The sequence below is a fragment of the Dipodomys ordii genome, unplaced genomic scaffold (genome assembly GCF_000151885.1).
Source record: "Dipodomys ordii isolate 6190 unplaced genomic scaffold, Dord_2.0 Scaffold156, whole genome shotgun sequence".
NCBI lineage: Eukaryota > Metazoa > Chordata > Mammalia > Rodentia > Heteromyidae > Dipodomys > Dipodomys ordii.
In genome coordinates, this window is record NW_012267372.1 from 1,431,892 (window position 1) to 1,451,943 (window position 20,052).

At 56.5% G+C, this 20,052-nt stretch overlaps 2 protein-coding genes across 2 annotated transcripts; both read right to left on the reverse strand.

Annotated features, from left to right (window-relative positions):
• Nucleotides 1–373: 373 nt before the first annotated feature.
• Nucleotides 374–12,093, reverse strand: Ceacam16 (carcinoembryonic antigen-related cell adhesion molecule 16). The gene is made up of 6 exons (XM_013032600.1): nucleotides 11,943–12,093; nucleotides 5,955–6,140; nucleotides 4,322–4,675; nucleotides 3,243–3,518; nucleotides 2,035–2,313; nucleotides 374–717 (listed from the first exon to the last, which is right to left on the reverse strand). The coding sequence occupies exons 1-6, from the start codon at nucleotides 12,091–12,093 to the stop codon at nucleotides 374–376; spliced, it is 1,590 nt and encodes a 529-aa protein (XP_012888054.1).
• Ceacam19 (carcinoembryonic antigen-related cell adhesion molecule 19) lies at nucleotides 12,067–19,460 on the reverse strand. The gene is made up of 10 exons (XM_013032601.1): nucleotides 19,271–19,460; nucleotides 19,152–19,224; nucleotides 18,738–18,784; nucleotides 16,971–17,168; nucleotides 15,433–15,801; nucleotides 14,569–14,722; nucleotides 14,411–14,457; nucleotides 13,784–13,842; nucleotides 12,590–12,637; nucleotides 12,067–12,146 (listed from the first exon to the last, which is right to left on the reverse strand). Exons 1-10 carry the CDS (start codon nucleotides 19,458–19,460, stop codon nucleotides 12,093–12,095), a joined length of 1,239 nt encoding a protein of 412 aa, XP_012888055.1. The 3' UTR covers nucleotides 12,067–12,092.
• Between the last annotated feature and the right edge of the window lie 592 nt (nucleotides 19,461–20,052).

Here is a 20,052-nt window from a genome sequence, read left to right on the forward strand (position 1 = left end):
GTCTGATGGAGGAGGCTGTTGCCCTCACTCTTCCCATGGTAGGAAGGAAAAGAGGTGGCCCCATCGTGTAGGCCCACTGAGGTCCCTGTGGCACCCTGTGCTCCGTCTCCAGCTGGGTGGGGGAGACACACACTCACCAGGCGCTCAGCCCCCCAATTATAGCAGAAGGGGTGAAACCATCTTGGGAGTCCAATGAGCTGCAGAAGATGCCTGCCCTCACCCTGTGAACCTCTTCCAAGTGCGGGGGGAAGGAGGGTGGCAGCGGCCAGACACCCCTGGGGGGATGTCTCTCCAGTCTGGTGGAGGAGGCCTCTGCCCTCTGACCTAGTCAGATGGAGGAGGCAGGCGTGTTTCTCCCCCACCCACCCACCCCCTACCCCGCACACTCACGAGCCACCTGCAGCTCCACCTCCAGGGTGTCCGTCCTGCCCTGCAGGGTGACGGTCTTGAGGGTGTAGCGGCCGGCGTCGGTCAGGTTGAGCTTGGCGATGAACAGGGAGCAGTTGGCGAAGCCGACCTCGCGGCTGGTGTGCGCCGGCCCGGCGATCCAGTTCCCCGACGGCAGCTGGCTGAGCAGCCGGTTGGGCTCGGCGGCCGGCCCGCGGTACCAGGCGTACACCAGCAGGTCCTTGGGGTAGCCCTGCACGGTCAGCGTCACGTCCTGGCCTTCCGTGGGCTTCGTGGGCACCGGCACGATCATCATGGCCACCACCGCCGCTGGGGAGACAGAGAGTTGACTCCACGGACTCCAGCCTCCCCCGTCTGACTGGCACTGCCCATGGGGGTGCTGGGAGAGAGGCAGAGGGCGGTGGGCATGGGGAGGTAGGTCACCAAAAGCAGCATCTCCCCCAAACCAGTGTCTCTTCTGTCACATGAACACCCTAAAGGGGTCAGGGTCTGTCTCCTCCATCAGATTGGAAATTCTAGACTAGGGGGTGGTGGTGGTTGGCATCTCTCCACAACAGAGGCTTAGAATTTGTGACCCCCCATACCATGTGGGTGTTGTTAGGTCAAGCCCCCCCCCCCCGCAGCATGTGGGGCACCCAATTCCTCCTCAGATTCAAAGATTCAAGAGGGAGGAGGCCGTGTCTCCCCCATCAGACTGGAAAACTCCATACTATTGCAGCTTGGGGAATCCCAGGTTTGTTTGTTGATTGATTAATTAAGGGGAGAAACAGGCCTATCCTATCAGATGAGAAATTCCTAGAAAGAGGGGGGGCCAGTACTCCCCCATCAGATTGGGAGTACCCCAGTGGTGGAAAATGGGCCTCCCTCATCAGACTAGGAATATTCTCCTCATTGTGTCTCCTCCATCAGAACAGAAGCACACCCAGGGATGGAGGGTGAGCATGGCCTCTTCTCTTGGACTGGCAGCTCCTTGAATGAGGCCAGGTCTCTACCATCTGACTAGCCTCTCCCCCAGGAAGGGAATCATAGAGTCAGTCTCTGTCTGTCTCTGTCTCTTCTGTTTTTGACCTACTCAGCCAGGGCTGGGGGCTCCCCAGAAGCCATCTGACCCTCCCGTGTCTCCTGCCGTGGCCCTGGGTGGGTGGTAGACTTACCTCTGTGGCCCCCATCACCATCTCTGCTCTGGGGTTTATTTGTCCCCCCCTTGGGGTGAGACCCAGCCTGTGTAGGGGGAGGGAAGGGCGGAGCACAGAAGGAGGGGGAGGACCATCCTGCTGCCCTCCTTCCCCCCTGGGGGGGGGGCGATGATCACCATTTAGGAGAGAAACCCAGGTAGAATTAACAAAGTCCTAATGTTCAAAGCCACCCCTCCCAAAGCCCCCTTACAGGGGGCGGTCAGAACCCTCTAGGACCCCCCCCCACTCCCCAATAGTTCCATACCCACCCAAATCTCTTCTTGCTCTCCCCTCTCCCTCCCCCGAGGTCAGAAGTGAAGCTTTTCCATCCACCAATGGCAGTGACTTCCGGTTGTGTTCCCAGCAAGGGGGGGGGGCATGTGTGGCAGGACCACATGGCCAGGTGCTGGGTGGCTGATGGCCAGGGGGCATGGGGAGAGGAAAGACTCACCAGAGAGCTTGACCACCACGGAGGCAGACCCCGACAGCAGGGTTTTGGGGTTCTTGGCGATGCACGTGTAGGTGCCCTCGTGGGCGGCTGTCATGCTGGAGATGTTGAGCTGTGCGCCGCCGCTGCTCAGGGCCTTCCCGTTGAAGGCCCACACGTACTGCGGCTCGGGGCAGGAGCGGGCCACACACCACAGCCCCAGCGACCCGTTGAAGTCCACCTTGATGGTGCAGCCAGTGCGTGTGGTGGAATCTTGCAGGATGGCCACGCGCTCAGGTCCAACTGGTGTGTATGTGGGGGGGGGGCAGCATGGAGAGAGAGAAAGGGGTGGAGGGCTGGAGTGCAGAAGTGCTCCCCAGAGCTTTCTACCCCACAGCCAGGGGCTGGGGAAGCAAGAATTCCTGCCTTTGTGGAATCCACTTAGTCTCTGACTCACTCCAGGGTGGTTTCTATTTTATTTCTATTCTTCTTTTAAATTTGGGCCAGGACTGGGACTTGAACTCAGAGCTGGTGCTCTACCACTTGAGCTACGGCTCCACTTCTGACTTTTTTGGTGGTGGTTCATTAGAGGTAAGAGTCTCAGGCACTGCCCAGGCTGCCTTTGAATGGTGGTCCTCAGATCTCAGCCTCCTAAGAAGCTGGGATTACAGGTGTGAGCACAAGAGCCCAGAGCAAGCTGAGGTATTGAAGGGTCTTGCTGGAAGATTCTGGAATCCTCTGATCTTAGGTTTCCTAGATCACCCATCCTCATGGAGCTCAGTGGGTTTATTTTCCCTCCTGGGATTTTATCTATGCCACAAGGTGCTGTGTGGGGGCTGCCGGATGTTCAGTCTTGTCCCTCCACCATTCCTGCCTCTTGTGTCCTTTCGAGGACATGGACTCCAGGGTCCTCTGAAGGTTTCACTATGCAAACCTAGGCTGACCCTGAACTCCTTAATTAGCCCAGGCTGGCCTAGAACTCACAATCCTCCCTCCTCAGCCTCCTGGGTACCAGGACTACAGACATGCGCCACCATGCTCAGCTGAAGTATTTTGCTCCTGACTAAAGGGTTACTCGAGGTCCTAGGTGGCTCATCAGGGCCAGGGTTCCTTAATCCTGTTAGGTTCTTCCCCCAGGACTGCCTGCTGACTGAGCCCACGCCCATGGCTTCCCCCTCCCCGCCTCAGTTTCCCCATCTGAGACAGTGATTCTGGGGCTCAAGAGGACTTACAGTACACGGTCAGGTTGAGGGGTTCGCTGCGGCTGATGCTCACGGGGTTCCACACCTCACACTGGTAGGCCCCAGCCTCTTCCCTCAGCACCCCCCGCCGGGTCAGCACCCGGCCATCTGGGGACAGGCCAAGGCGGACAGGAACAGGCAGGGTGCCACCATTGAAGAACCAACGGACCTCAGCCGGGCTGGGACTACTGCAGGTCAGACGCAGAGTGTCCCGCCGCTCCACCAGGGCCGAGTTGTTGGCTATGACCTTGGGCTGAGCCAGGATCTCTGTGGAGGGAGAGGCAGAGGGGGAGGGGACCGGGCACCACCTGCTCTGGGGGGCAGCTTCAGGCCTGGGGAAGGGGGCGTGGCCTACAGCATGGGTGTGGCCACACGGTGGGGGATGGCCCACAAACAAGGAGTGGCCTGGGATGCTCATGGTCTGGGATGGGGGCGTGGTCAGAGCAGGCCAGGCCTATGGGAGAGATCATGGCCTAGTGAGTGGGCGTGGCCAGATGCTGGGCGTGGTCGACCGTGGACTTGGTCTTTAATGGGGACATGGTCAAAGTGGGCATGAGAATGAGGGGTGATCTGCGTGGGGGCGTGGCCCAAAGGTGGGGGCGTGGCCTGCGGGTGAAGGCGTGGCTTTGGGGTGTGGCCCTTAGGGGCATGACTGCATCTTTGTGGAGAAGACACAAGAATTAGAGTTTATAAGGCAGGTTGAAATCCTGGAAGCCATCCTGGAGGCAGTCAAACATTTCAATGGTTTTTTGTTTTTTTGGGGGGTGGGGGTGTTTTTTGTTTTGTTTTTTTAATTTTCTTTTTCTGCCTTTAATTTTTTTTCTCTTTTTGGTGCAGGTCATAGGGCTTGAACTCAGGACCTGGGCGCTGTCCCTGAGCTTCTTTGGCTCAAGGCTAATGACGCTCTAGCTCTTGAGCTACAGCTCCACTTGCGACATTTTCTGAGTAGCTTATTGAAGACAAGAGTCTCACAGACTTTCCTGTCCAGGCTGACACCCCCCTCCCCCAAAGGTTTGAGAAGGAGGAGAGAAAGCCTGGCCGGCTGGGAAGGACCAATGGGAGTGTCTCACCATAGACCTGCATGTGTCCGTAGCCCACCTCGGTCTGAAATTGCCGGTTGAGTGTCTGCAGGATGTAGGTGCCAGAGTGGCTGGGCAGGGCGCCCTGGATGTCCAGGCTGCCGTCGGGGCGCACAGCCTCCCGTCCTGTGTGGGCTGGGCCAGGGGTCTCGTCCCCCGTGCTCACGATGTAGCTGGACACCAGGTAGGTGAGGCTGAGCGTGGGCCCCGCGTACCAGTTGTAGGCCAGCAGCTCCCCCTGGAGCCCGCGGACCACCAGCGACACATTGTCCCCTTCGGCTGGCTGGGCCGGCTGGGGGGTGATGGAGATTTCAGCCCCGACATTCAGGATCAGAGCTGAGAAAAGAGAGGACCGGGGTCAGGCACAGTTGGATGGGATTCGAACCTGCAGCTTGCTGGTCCTTTGCAAGGAACCACCTACAAATTCTTAATTGGAGTCTGCCTGGCTTCTCTCTCTTCTTGGGGGGTGGGTGGAGAATTGAATGGCTTGGAACAAAGATCCAGCCTGAGGCTTGGTACACAGCTGGTGCCTACTAAGTGCTTCACAAAGCAGAAAACTGGGGGATTTAGGGGACCTCCCAAGGAAGAGGGTCCAGGACGAGGCTTAAAGTGCCCCCCATACATATATACACATGAATTATTATTATTATTTTTTGGGTCCGGTCGTGGGGCCTGAACTCTGGGTCTGGGCACTGTCCCTCAGCTCTTCAGCTCAAGGCTAGCGCTCTACCACTTGAGCCACAGCGCCACTTCCGGCTTTTTTCTTTTTTCTTATGTGGTGCTGAGGAATTGAACCCAGGGCCTCAGGCATGCAAGGAAAGCACTCTACCACTGAACCACCTTCCTAGCCCCATGAATTATTTTTTTTAAATTTTATTATGGTGGTCTCAAACTCAGGATCCGCCTGCCTCAGCCTCTGGCGTGCTGGGATTACAGGAAGGCACCACCATGCCCTACACTACAGCCCCTTATTAGCAGTTCCAGGTCCTGATGCCCAGGTCAGGCCTTGTAGGTGCCACAAGCAGGGATGGGACCACTGTACCCCACCACCCAGGGGACAGAGAAGCCCAGATACCCGCACCCCACCCCTCCAAGGGCTGGTTTGAGAGCTGAATGAGGTGAAACAGCGTGGTTGGGGGAGAGGAGCTTTGGGTCCAGCAAGAGGCTCTGCCACTCTGTGCTGTCAGTCCCTGGGCAGGGGCCTCCCCTCTCTGAGCCTCAGTTTCCCTGTCTGCAAAATAAGGTCCTTTAGCCCAGGGAGAGTTCAGGGACACATACTGCCCTTGCGACCTTCAAATGACCTTGACACATCCTGACGGGCTGAGGGTGAGAGGCTGAGGCTCAGGCTGCAACCACCCCAAAGCCCCATCCTCAGGGAAGGGAACCCCGATGCTAGCCAGGCTTCCCTTGCTGCACTGGGGTTTGTCATAGGAGCCTGGGTGCTGGGGCCACCCTTGTCTGGTCCTCAAAGCCCCCAGTGTCCCCCCCCCAACTCCTGGTATCTCTGTGGTGGTGCTGCCCAGCCGGGGGTCTCTTGAGAGACTCTCCCTCCCCAGCCTGCTTGGGTCCCCCCTTCCCTGGGCTCCCTGAGGGGTCTGAAGAGGCTGGGCTGTTCCTTGCTCACCACTCAAGAGGAGACAGAGGCACGGGGCCGGCGCCATCTTCCAGCCCCCCGGCTGCTCTTGGCTCTTGGCGATGATGGTGTTGGGGTGCCGCACCCACAGACCCCGCAGGCCCTTCCTGGCCGGTGCTCGGCTGCGTCTGCCCCCGGACCTGAGAGGGCTCGGCAATTTGGAGCTGGGGAGGTCACCTGAATTTGGAGGGATCAAGTCACCAAAGATCTGAGGCCCCATTTGGGGACCAGGGCGGGCGTGGCAGGAACAGCCAAAGGCCACGACCCGGCCAGGCCTCCTGGGGCCGCTGCCTAAACCTGCCGGTGCCAAAGGCCCAGATTTGGTGCTGGGAGAAGAACCAGGTCATCAGGAGGGAGGGAGAAGAAGGGACAGGGCAAGATTGCAGGGCTCCAGGGCCACCCCGTGGCCTGCGTGGGGGCCATGGTCACCATCATGGAGGGGCAAGGCAGGGGTGAGCAGTGGCGGGTGGCTCTCCCCCCCTCTGCTCTCCAGGTAAAACCCAGATGTGGTCTCAGGGGACAGGGATGGGAAGGAAGGTGGACGTGCTTGGGGGCAACTGGGGGTGCTCAATGGAGGAGCACTTGCCTAGGATTCAAAGGCCTTGGTTTCCATCACAAACAAATGACTCTGGAGGTCAGAACCTTTTACAAATGAAGAGGCTCAGATCTGAGGGTCATAGGTTCGGAGCCATCCTGGGCAAGAAAGTCCATGAGCCTTTTTTTTTTTTTGGATCCATCCTGGGGCTTGAACTCAGGGCCTGGGTGGTTGTCTCTGAACTCTGAGCTCTTTTGCTCAAGGCTAGTGCTCTATCACTGTGAGCCACCGCTCCACTTTGGTGTTTTATTTTGAGTAGTTAATTGGAGAAAAGAGTCTCATGGGAACTTTTCTGCCCCGGCTGGCTTCGAACTACAATCCTCATATCTCAGCCTCCTTAGTAGCTAGGAAGACAGAGATGAGCCACTGGGGCCTGGTTTTCTAGGAGATTCCTATCTTGAATGAACCACTTAAAAAATCCCAGAACTGGAGCTGGGTCTCAAGCAGTAAAGCACCAGCCTGGAATGAAAAAGTCAGAGACAGCACCCGGGACCTGAGACTGACACACAATAAAAAAATAAAAATGAAAAGAGGAGTGTATTTGCTAGGAGTTGGGGAAATGGGGGATTAATCGGGGATTTGGGAGCTGGTGGCTCACGCCTGTCATCCTGGCTACTCAGGAGGCTGAGAGCTGAGGATCACGGTTCAAAGCCAGCCTGGGCAGAAAAGCCTATGAGACTCTTATCTCCATTGAACCACCAGAAAACTGGAAGCAGAGCTGTGGTTCAAAGTGATTGAGTGCTGGCTTTGAGCAAAAGAGCTCAGGACCAGCACCCAGGCCTGGAGTTCAAGCCCCACGACCGACTTAAAGGAAAAAAGGAAGGGTGGGGATTGTGGGGGGGGTCTGTGGATTACACTGGGGTGGCAGAGGGGTTCTGGGGAGGGCTCTGAGCTGGCGGGGACTTCCTGCCATCCGAGCGGTACCAGATATTGATGGCTCTGGGTCCTGGCGCCTCTCTGGACCTGTGGACACCCGGCTCCGGGCGGGAGGCCATGCCTGCCTCACCTGTCCTGGCTGGCTCCCACGTGTGCTGTGTCCCGGGCCGCCCTCTTTGGTGGGGGGGGGCAGGGGAGGGGACTGTTGCCCTCCCCACCTGCAACCTCACCTCACCCCGTCCAGTCCTAGCCCTGGGACTGAGTCCCAGAACCTGTGATGATGTCTCTCCAATGTCCCTGGGCTCCTGTGACTCACCTGTCCCCGATCGCCCTGGGCACCCCGGCCAGGCCTCTTATCAGGGAAGGCGCAGTGACTTACACGGGCCTCTTCTCCTTCTCCCTTCTTTCTCTCCCTCCACCCTCATCCTGTTCCAGGCAGCTTTGGGTTGTCTTTCTGCCACCCTTCCAAGCCCCCATTTCCAGGGTCCCTTCCCTCCCCCAGAGCGCAGAGAGAGAGGGGGGGAGGGAGAGAGGGAGAGAGGGAGAGAGGGAGAGAGAGAGAGAGAGAGTCTTTCTCAAACAGAAACCTGAGCTGGGCGTGGTGACGCATGCTTGTAATCCCAGCACTTGGCAGGCTGAGGCAGGAAGATCACGAGTGAGCTTGTGCCACAGAGCACGGCTCAGTGTCAAGCAGCAACAAAAAGATTAAAAAAAAAACACCCTAGAATTCTGCTTAAAAGAATTAAAAAATAATAATATTTTACTTTATTTTATTTTTTCATGTGGTACTGAGAAATCGAACCCAGGGCTTCATGCATGCTAGGCAAGCACTCGACCACTGAGCCACATTCCCAGCTAATTTATTTTTTGGTTGGTGGTGAGAATTGAACTCAGGACCTGGGTACATTCCTGAGCAATTTTGCTCAAGGCTAGCACTCTACCACTTGAGCCACAGCTCCACTTGTAGTTTTTGAGTGGTTCACTGGAGATAAGAGTCTCCTGGGGGCTTTTCTGACCAGGCTGGCTTCGAACTGAGATCCCCAGGTCTCAGCCTCCTGAGCAGCTCCCAGCTAAAAATAATGATAATTAAAACAGAAGCTCCTGTCTTTCCTTTGCTCATATCTTGCTGTGGCTCCCCAACCCCCAGTCCCTTGGGAGAAAATTCAGGGTTTTCACCATGAATCTTTTGTGGGCCCCCCCCCCAGTGGCTTCATAGAACCCCTGCGGCAAAAGCAGACTGGTGGGCCAGGTGCCTGTAACGCACACCTGTCATCCGAGCTACTCAGGAGGCTGAGATCTTGAGGATCGTGGTTTGAAGCCAGTCGGGCCAGGAAAGTCCGTGAGACTCTAATCTCCAATGAACCACCAGAAAACTGGAGGTGATGCTGTGGCTCAAGTGGTAGAGCACCAGCCTTGAGTGAAAAAGCTCAGGGACAGAGCCCAGGCCCTGAGTTCAAGCCCCAGGATTGGCACAAAAACAAAACAAAAACACCAACCAACAAGCAAAGCAGACTGGTGGTCTGGCTGTCCTGATCTCTCTCTGACAGTCCTAGACCTGGGTCTCACGAGGTTGCCCAGGCTGATCTGGAGACTCCTGGCCCCGAACCCTCCTCCTGCCCCAGCCTCCACAGGAGCTGGGGGGGGGGTGGAGGTGGGGTCTCTGCCATGGTGGCTTTACCCCAGCCCAACCCTAAGAAGCCAGGCTGCAGAGGAGACCAAGGCTCAGGACCACGGCCTGGCCATGAGGCAGCAGGTAATTTTCTGCTGGGCCATCTGGGGACACAGCCCGGTGACCTTATTTTGTCCCTTATCTCACCAGTCCCCTGGGGAGTTCTGGGAGGGGGTGCCTGCCCCCCCCATCACTGGCTTTATCAATATCTGTCTTGGAGATGGAGCCAGGCTGCGTGGTGGTGGGGCCTTTCCTCTCCTCCCTAGTCACTGGGGTTTGAGAGGGGCGTGGCCTCGGGAATGGGGCGTGGCCTCCGGGGATGGGCGTGGCTGCAGGCTGGGAGAAGGGAATCCAGTCCTCCTTCCAATCATTCCTCCCTCACGTGTGGAGGCGGGGTGGGGAGGGATGGAGGGGAGGGGGGCTGGGGGGAGGGGGGAGGCTGGGCCTTGTCTTCTTCCATGGCCTCCCTACAGACAAGGCTGGGGCTTCACCCCATCATCGAACGAACCTTCATCTTCAAAAAGACAAGGACACACAGGGCTGGGAAGGCGGCTCAGCGGTAGAGTGCTCGCCTCGCAGGCATGAAGCCCTGGGTTCGGTTCCTCAGTACTATATACACAGAAAAAGCCTGATGTGGCGCTGTGGCTCAGGTGGTAGAGTGCCAGCCTTGAGCCAAAAGAAGCTCAGGGACAGTGCCCAGGCTCTGAGTTCAAGCCCCAGGACTGGCCAAACAAAACAAAACAAAACCTGACACCTAAAGTCAGGTAGTGGGAAAGAGTGGGAGAAGACCCCAGAAAACCAGGCAGCAGGTGGGAGAGGGGGCCCACCTTCCTCCAGAGGTGAGCAGGAGCCTGTGGATATGGGGGGGAAGAATGTGTAAAGGACCTGGGGTCGGGAGGTTTAATGAGCTGAGCATGGAGGGGGCTGGTGTTGAAGTAAGGAGGTCAGTGCCATATTGGCCACATGGTGGACGGTAGGGTCTCCCTGCTGGGGGAAGGACCCCCCCATCACCTGCCTTGCAGGTAATGTGCCGGCTCGGATCCCTGGAGGCAGGGGCAGGCACTTGGCTGGTAGGTTTGTTTTTTTGTGTTTTTGGGTCCGGTTGTGGGGCCTGAACTCTGCGCCTGGGCACTGTCCCTCAGCTCTTCAGCTCAAGGCTAGCGCTCTACCACCTGAGCCACAGCGCCACTTCCGGCTTTTTTCTTTTTGCTTATGTGGTGCTGAGGAACCGAACCCAGGGCCTCTGGCATGCAAGGCAAGCGCTCTACCACTAAGCCACCTTCCCAGCCCCTTGGCTGATAGGTTACTGAATCTGTCAGTCCAGTGCCTGAGACTGGGAATGTCCTGAGGATCTGCCCCCTGCCCAGACCTATTTAGGCCCAGACCAGCCTAGCCGCTGGGACTCCATGCCACATGTGTCTCTGTGATCGTGTCCTGTGTCCTGTCTCCTGGCTCATCTCCAGTCAGCATGGCGTCCCAAGTCAGCTCTCCATTGGAGCTGAATTGGCTTGTTGGTATTGTTTTGGTTATCTCTTTCCTCTTTAGCATGTTTCCTAGCTGTGTTATGTGTATTTGCATGCTACAAGCCTTGGTAACAACTGGCGGCCTGCAGCCTGTTAACTGTATAATACAGCTCCAATATTCTGTATTTTAAAGTGTGGTTTCTGGGATGATTTATCTTACAACAGTGTGTGAGGGGGAGGGAGGAGGAGGGACACACACACACACACACACACACACACACACACACACACACACACACACACACACATACACACACACACCCTCACTGGAGATGGTCGTGGTCTCTGCTGCCCCCTGCTGGCCGCAGGTGGAAGTCCATCCTGCCCATGGCCAGGAGCCCTCACCATTCTGGGATGACAAAGTGTCAGGGTCACCACATCTGACCCCAGCACCTCAAGCCTGGCCTCCAGGGGCCTGCTGCTCCCTTCCCTCCCACAGCTCCCATGGACTCCAGACTGGTCTCAGCCACCACTTCCTTCCCTCCTGTTGTTTTGTGGGTTTTGTCTGAGACTGGGCCTAAAATTCAGTACCTGACGCTTTCACTCATTGGCTGGTGCGTGACCACCTGAGCCACGCCTCCAAACCCTGTTTTTTTTTTTTTCCAGAACAGTTTTTTTTTCTTCGTCAGTTGTGGGGCTTGAACTCAGGGTCTGGATGGTGTCATATCTCAGCCAGGATGACAGGCTGGAGCCACAGCACCTGGCTCCAAAGTAAGTTTTTGTTTTTGATCAGTCGTGGGGCTTGATTTCTGGGCTCGGGCGCTGTCCTTCAGCTCTTTCGCTCAGGGCAAGCACTCTACCACTTGAGCCACAGCACCACTTCTGGTGTTCTGATGGTTTATTGGAGATAAGAATTTCACGACCTTTCCTGTCCCGGCTGGCTTTGAACCATGATCCCCAGATCTCAGCCTCCTGAGTAGCTAGGATGACAGGCGTGAGCCACGAACGCCTGGCCTCCTAAACAAGTTTTATGGAGGTATAATTTTCCACCCCACACAATCCATGCGTTAATGATTAATGATTTATTTATGTTGTGGCAGTCCTGGGGTTTGAACTCAGGGCCTGGGCGCTGTTCTTGAGCTTCTGTGCTCAAGGCTGGTGCTGTGCCACACAAGCCATAGCGTCCCTGGTGAATTGTTCTCTGGTTCATTGGACATCAGAGTCTCACAGGCTTTCCTTTCTGGGCTGGCTTTGAACCATGATCTGTCTCCTGAGCAGCTGGGATTACAGGCATGAGCACCGTGTCCCACCTTCAGAATGAATTTTGAGGGCGCTGCAGCTTTTGGGGGGTGGGCGGAGTCAGCTATGGGCCTCACCCCTGTGTGGTGGAGGGAGTCTGGGGGGCTGGGGGAGCCGGGCCGTGCTGTCCCATCCCCTCGGGGGGGCCCCCACGCTGGAGCCCAGGTCCTTGCAGCCTTGGCTGTGGTGCCCCTGTTCACCCCCAGAAGATGGTGGGGGCTGCGCCATCAGGCAGTTGGCGCCAGCTGACAGTAAGGGGCTGGGTCGGGGTTGAGCAAGTCCTGGGTGGCAGAGAGGAAGCCATGATGGGGGTGGGGTGCAGACAGCCAGGATGCCAGAGAACCCCACGGGGAGAGATGGGGGTGCGGGACAGGGCCAGAGACACATAGGGGCAGACCGGACAGTGTGTTTCTCTTTGTGGGATGCTGCGCTTTGAACCCGAGGCCTTGCACACTTGAGCTGTCTCTACTTTTGCCTTCCCACTTGGCAAGAGGGGTGGAGCGGGCCTGAGGCCTAGTCCACATTGGGGGAACCAACCCGCTGCTGTGTGACCCGGGGCCGGTGTCTTTCCCTCTCTGGGCCTTGTTCCTTTGGTGTAAATCCAACACCTGGGAGGGACGGGCATGCCCAGGACCCTCGGGGATCCCCCAGGGTGAGCGTAGCCCCCCCCCCCACCCTGACTGTCCTCACCCACCCTGGCTCCAAAAGGCACCCCCTTTTGTACCTGGTAGTGTTGGGGTTCTGGCTGTGGCTGTGGCTCAGGAAGTGGGGGCTGCAAGAGAAGAACATGGGTGAGCCAGGCCCCCCAATATCCCCAGCCTCAGCCCCTGCGGTCCACATGATCTGGGTGCTGTGTCCATTAGTGCTCAGTGTCCTTAATGTCTGGGGCAGGGGGAGGGGGAAGCTGTCCACCGGCCCCACCTCAGCCCTGTTTACCTGTGTGTGTGTGTGAGTGTGTGTGTGTGTGTGGGCATGCGCGTGCGTGTATGTGTGTCGGTCCTGGACCTTGAACTCAGCACCTGAGCACTCTTCCTTTGCTTTTGTGCTCAAGACTAATCCTCCACTTGGACCACAGCTCTACTTCAGGCTTTTTGCTGGTTCATTGGAGATAAGAGTCTCCTGGACTTTTCTGCCCAGGCTGGCTTCAAACCATGATCCTCAGATCTCAGCCTCCAGTGTAGCTGGAATTACAGGTGTGAGCTACCAGCACCTAGCTGTTATTTTGTTTTGGAGATAGGGCCTAGAACTTGCCATCCTCCTGCTCCAGCCCCATTATGCCTGGCTAAGCCTTTGCTTGGTACATTTTTTTTTCTCTCTCTCTCTTTTTTTTTTTGTCGGTTATGGGGCCTGAACTCTGGGCCTGGGCGCTGTCCCTCAGCTCTTCAGCTCAAGGCTGGTGCTCTACCACTTGAGCCATGGCACCACTTCCAGCTTTTTCTGCTTATGTGATGCTAAGGAATCGAACTCAGGGCCTCATGCGTGCAAGGCAAGCGCTCTACCACTGAGCCACCTTCCCAGCCCTAGATTTCTCCTTTAAAAAAAAGAATTAAAACCATTTATTTTACTCACTCTTCCCGCCTCTTTGCTTTCCCATAATACAGGGAAAATCTCAGGATCACAGGTGATCACAGACAGAAAATAGAGCTGCCTGCCAGCTCCCGCCCAGTGGCTCCCGCCTGTAATCTCAGCTACTCAGGAGGCTGAGAACTGAGGATCCCGGTACCGAGCCAGCCCGGGCAGGAAAGTCCTTGAGACTCTTATCTCCAAGGAACTGCCAGAAAGCTGGAGGTGGAGCTGTGGCTCATGTGTTCGAGCACCAGCGTTGAATGGAAGGGGTCAGGGATGGTGCCCAGGCCCTGAGTTCAAGACTCAGGACAGGCACCAAATTAAAAAAAAAAAAGACTCAGGATAGACTCACCGTAGCTGGGGTCAGGAGCAACACTGGGGATGGCATCACTTCATACACGTTGCTGTCACCTAGACAGAGGACAGAAGGGGCCCTGGGCTTGCTCTACCTCCATGCCCTCCTGGGGCCTGTAGGAGGCTGACCCAGCTCGAGGAACCACACTTGGCTTGGCTACACACACACACACACACGCTCAGTTTGTGGACTTGTGAGGGATGAAGTCAAGAAAGACAGTGAGAGGCGGGGCATAATGGCTCACGCCTGTAATCCCAGCGTCTCAGGAAGCTGAGATCTGAGGATTGATGTTCAAAGCCAGCCCCAGAGATGGGGGGGGCGAGGGAGAGGAGGAGGAAGAGGCAAGAAAGCCCCAAGAGACTTTTATCTTTGACTAACCAGCCAAAAGCCAGGAGGGAGGCGTGGTTGAAGCGGTAGGGCACCGGCAGAGCAAGTTAAGTGTGAGTTTATGAAGGGTCTTGGGCCCCCTGCTCAGGAGCCTGAACCTTGTCCCAAGGGTGCTGGAGAGACTGAGTGGGGATCTTGGAGGTGGAGTGTGGTTTGGTGGCGGCTTGGGGGGGGGTCCCCCAGCGAGGTGTGGGTGAGAAGTGGGGCAGGGCGGCGGGGGGGGGGCTCCCTGCTCACCTGTATCACGACTGGGTCTCAGCTCTGGCTTCTCCCTGGCTGGCATCCTGGAAAGGCACAAGGGAAAACTCATTAGACCAGTCCCTGCTGAGGCCAGGCCCACCCCGGCCAGTAGGGGGAGACAGAGAGCAGAAAGGCAGGCCTGGGAGAGTCTGTACCTGGAACTTTGCCCCCCCCAGCTCCGTGTCACCAGGAGGTAGGCGAGGCCGCCGATGAGAAGACTAGCCACGGCCAGAGGGCCCACGATGGCCGCGGCTACCACCCCGGCGTTCATGGGCACGTGTGCAGTGGTGGGCTCCGTGTGTGTTCCTTCTGCAGGTGACAGAGGACCCTGTGAGGTCCCCCGGGGGGGGGTGGCCTTCCACTCCAGTGTGGGAGGCCCTCGGGCCAGCTTTCTCTGGTTTTCCAACCCCAGCATCCCACCTAAAACTACAGCCAGGTGCTACACACTGGTCCTCCCAGCACTCGGAAGGCTGAGATCAGAGGCTCTGAGTTCAAAACCAGCCAGGTCAGAAACGTCTATGAGACTCTGACCTCCAATGAACCACGCCAAAACTGGAAGTGGGGCCATGGCTCAAGTAGTAGAACACCAACTTTGAGCCAAAACAACAACAACACACACACACAAGTTCAGGGACAGCATCCAGGTCCTGAGTTCAAGTCCCAGGACAGGCCCAGGACAAAAAGAAAAGTCAGATGCCCCTTGCTGTCCCCCACCCTGTCCCCCAGTGCCTACATGGGTAGACATGAAGATGGTGGATGGCCTGCATTTCTCAGGATCATGCAGACAGGGGGCGCTAAATAAGTCCCGGGCTCGTGAATGCATGAGAGAAGCCAGCAAGATGGCGGTGTTCTTTGGAGTGCATCTGGCCTTGGGCGTTTTGCCAGGTCATGTGAGTGGAGACGGACCAAGGCCTTGCACGCCGTGGGCGCTCCGTGTGTGTTGGTGGATCCTGGCGTGTGGCAGTTTCTAGGGGAGTCACCAGCACCCCCACTTCGTCCCCAACCCCTCCTCCACTCACCAACCACCTGGACGTGGGCCTTGGCCCTCATGGTCCAGGCCGCGTTGACGGCCAGGGCGACTTGGTAGAGGCCACTGTCCCCGGGCTGGGCGTGGCGCAGCAGCAGGGAGCCATTGGGGAAGCCGACCATGTCCCTCTGCCCCATGGCCTCTCCATCCCTCTGGGGCCGCAGCAGCTCCGGGATGTAGGTGAACAGTCTGGTACCCCCGTCCGTGGTCTCCCCCAGGTACCAGGTGACATCCTGGAAGGTGCTGGGGACCCCGTGGAGGGACAGGAGAAGATCCTGGTTCTTCTGAGGCATTTCTGGAATCTTCTGGATACTGAGCGAGGCCTGGGAGCATTGAGGCAGCCACAGGACCAGGACAGAAGCTGTGGGAGGAGGATAGGGAGGCGTGAAGGGAGAGGGGCCCGAGCTTGCGGGCAGGGCTGGCAGGGACCAGTGCCATCCCCCTTTCTAGAGACCTTCCCTCTGGCTGCATTGCATACTATGCTGGGATCGATTAGTGATGTCTGCCCTGGGTGTGGGTTTGGGAAGATTGGTCTGGATACCACAGCTTGTGTGTTGGGATCCATTAGTGATGTCTGCTCCAGATGCAGGCATGGGAAGATGGCCCTGGGTAAACCACAGATTCTCCATCCCATTCTCCCAGAAGGCTTTTCTGCCCTGAGATGCTGCCTGACCCATCCCACAAACACTGGGAATCTCTGAACTCATTCATTCAACCCATACTTATAAGCATATACATGATATGAAGTGTAGAATGATGGACATCAGCCAGACAGGATTTAAATTTCCCTAGCTTTCAGCTGTGCATGGGTGGCTCACGCCTGTAACCCCAGCTACTCAGGAGGCTGAGAGCTGAGGATGGCTGTTTGAAGCCAGCCCAGGCAGGAAAGTCTGTGAGATGCTTGACTCCAATGAGTCACAAACACCCAGAAGGAGCTGTGGCTCAAGTGGTAGAGCACCAGCCTTGAGAGGAAAAGCTCAGGGACAGTGGCCAGATCCTGGGTTCAAGCCTCAGAATGGGCACATGGATGCACATGCATACATGCACGCGTGTGTGTGTACACACACACACACACACACTCCCCTTGAATTCTAGTGGCTGGGGATTCAATAGGAATCAAATCAGGAGGCTGAGATCTGAGGATTGCGGTTCAAAGTCAGCCTGGGCAGGAAAGTCTGTGAGACTCTTATCTCCAATAAACCACCAGAAAACTGGAAGTGGCACTGTGGCTCAAGTGGACAGCGCCCAGGCCCAGAGTTCAAGCCCCACAAAAAACAAAAATAAATAAGTGAAAAACCAGCAACAATAACAAACAGGAATCAAAACCCATATTTCTGACCTAATAGAACATTCCAGAGATGAAATGGAGAAGTGAGTCTGCTGTTCTGGCCCCTGTGTACGGCTCCCTGCTTCTTCCATCATGTTACCTTCTCCAGTAATATTCCCTTTTTCTGAGGAGGAACCTCCTCCCCTTCCCAGACCTGGGTTCAAGTCCTACCTTCTCCAGTCAGCCTTCCGGTTTGTTCTTACCTGACAGGAAGAGGCTGTTCGCCAGGTGGCCCTGGGGGCTAACAAGGGGCCCCATGTGGCGTCCGTTGGCGACGCCCAAGGTCCCAGTGCGTCTGTCGTGTCTCCGGTGGGAGCTCCCCAGGGGACTCAGGAACCCAGCGCGGCTGCCTGGTGCCTGCCCGTACCCCACAGTCCTGTCACGGCCTCCCCAGGCTCCACCTGCCTGGAAGCAGGGACACTGGTTGAACCAGTTCCCCGCAGGTGACTGGGAAGTTCACCCAGGGGCCTTCCCCAGCCTCCTCCTAATTACACGCACCCCACCCCAGCCTTGCTTCCCACTGCCCAGCTGGGGAAACTGAGGCTCAAGGGAAGACTGGCAAGGCGGCTGGGAGCAGAGGTGGAAGTTCATCCTCTGCCCCGCCTGCCCCAGGGCTGGCTTATAACCTTTTCAGGAGCATTCATTCAGCCCGGGCTGGTGGCACACGCCTGTAATCCTAGCTACTCAGGAGGAAGAGATCTAAGGACTGCGGTTCAAAGCCAGCCTGGGCAGGAAAGTCCAGGAGACTCTTATCTCCAATGAGCCACCAAAAAGTCAGAAGTAGAGCTGTGGCTCAAGGGGTAGAGCTCTTGCCTTGGGATAAAAGAAGCTCAGGAATGGTGCCTAGGCCCTGAGTTCAAGCCCCAAGACTGGCATACATAGATACACAGAGACTATCATTCATTCATTCATTCATTCATTCATTCATTCCTGGTACCCAGTCCCTGACACAGTGGTGGTCATGGCTCCTGCCTATTCTCTTTTTTTTTGGTTGGTCGTGGGGCCTGAACTCTGGGCCTGGGCGCTGTCCCTCAGCTCTTCAGCTCAAAGCCAGCGCTCTACCACTTGAGCTACAGTGCCACTTCCTGCCTATTCTCTTTTCTCTGTGGGGGTCACAGCCCTGGAGAAACCAAGGGTTTCCTGGTGGAGGCGACATCTCGACATCTCGACATCTCAGCTGGGACTTGAAGTGGCAATACCAGTGGGACAAGGTGGCTGGGGTGGGGCGTGGCCTCGGGGTAGGGGGGACAGAGATGCAAAGGGGCAGAGCTGGTGTTCCAAGTGCATTGTGGGGACTGGCAATTGAGGGGTGGAGGGAGGAGTAGGGAGAGGCCTTGTGCCACTGGGGTGGGGGGAGGGGTCCCTGCAGTACTTAGGCTTGAACCCAGGGCCTCTCCTACGTGCAGGGTAAGTGTTGCAAGCCTTCCCTTCCTCCTGACTGGGACTTGCTTTGTAACCAAGACTGGTTTCAAACTCACGATCTTCCTGCCTCAGCCCCTGGGTGCTGGGATTATATACACACCCCCCCAGCCTTGGCTGTGCTTTGATTCTTTTTACTTTTTTTTTGTGCTAGTCCCAGGGTTTGACCGCAAGGCCTGGGAACTAGCCCTGAGCTTTTGTACTCAAAGTTGATGCTCCACCACTTGAGCCAAGGTGCCACTTCTGGTTATCTGGAGGTTAATTAGAGAGAAGAGTCTTACAGACTTTCCTGCCAGGGCTGGCTTTGAACCTCAATCCTCAGATCTCAGCCTCCTGAGTAGCTAGGATGACAGGTGTGAACCATCCATACCTGGCTATAACTCCGTAAGCCAGGCACTGTTTGCTTACACCTGTAATTCCAGAGACTCACGAGGCTGAGATCTAGAGGATCAAGGTCAAGAGCCAGTCTGGACAGAAAAGTCCTGGACACTTCATCTCCAAAGTAACCAGAAGAAAGCTGGCCTGGAGCCCTGGCTCAGGTAGGAAAGCACCAGCCAAACAAGCAAGAGCAGTGAGCATGAGGCCCTGGGGAAAACAGTGGTGATCCCCACTGTTTGGGAGGGGTTCCCCCAAAGTCCTCCTTGCTGCAGTTGTGCGATTTCTTGTCTGCCCCTTGGGAAGGTGATGATGCAGTGATTTATTTTCAAGCTAAGCTGCTCTGGATTTTCCAGTCCTTCTAGTCATTCATTCATTCAGTCTGTCTGTCTGTTTGTCTGTCTGTCTCTCTCACATACTTCCATCAATTTTATCAAAGTCTTTTTTTATATCAAAGTCTTATTCAGAGTATTTAGAAGAGCTTTTCTGAGCCCATCTTGCCTCTACCTACCTGGGAAAGAAGCAAATTACAATTTCTTCAGCCTGGGTTGTTGGCGGGTCTGTGCGCAGGCAGCAGATGACCAATGGCACCAGGAACCCAGGTTTTAAGTGAGGGGAGGGTCATGGAACAGAGCTGACTGCACTGATCCCATCCTGAGATGTCTTGTGTGAAGCAGGAGTCAGAGGGCATCCTGGGGCAGCCCCTCACCTCTGAGGACAATGGTCACTTCTCCCTGGCCGGTCCCCATGGTGTTGGTGGGGTTGCAGATGAAAGTCATGTTGATGGCCTCGTTCACCACAGCGATCCAGACCTGGGTGCCCTGGACCTGAGCGGAGCCAGGCAGGGTCCCCAAGCTCCTGGCCCAGTGATAGATGGGTAAGGAAGAGGAGGCCTCCATTGGAGGTCCCAAGTGGGCTGGCAAAGACACAGCCAGCCTCAGGCTCTGTGTGATACAAGATGTGGCTTTTCTGAATCACCGGGATCCTGCTCATCCCAAACCCTGTGTGGTTCACCGTGTTGCTGATCTCCCAACCTCTTCCCCCTCCTGTTTTTAACTGGACGTGTCTGTGCCATTCCCTATATGGCCACCAGGGGGGGGGACGTGCAGCTAGTCCATTTAGCTCTGTAGCCAGCAGGGGGCGCAGGAGTCTGGGTCATCTCACATCCCCTCAGGCAGAGCTGGCCCTGCCCCCAGCAGACCTGCCACCTGCTGCCTCCAACTACCTCAGTAGGCTCTCTCTGTCCTAGCTAGGTGTGCTGGCTAATGGCAGGTCGCACAGGGAAGAAACAGCCATGCAGGAAGCAGAGCCAGCCCTGTGGGAGCCCCAAACTGTGCAATTTGAGGTAAGACAAATCAAGACGACCAGGCATGTTTGATGTTGCTGTTTTTGGTGGCTCTGGGGTTTGAATTTGGGGCTCTGTGCTTGCTGGGGAAGATGGGGCTTCCTCTTGAATTTTACCCTCCTCCTGCTCTCCAGTCTTTTTGTTTG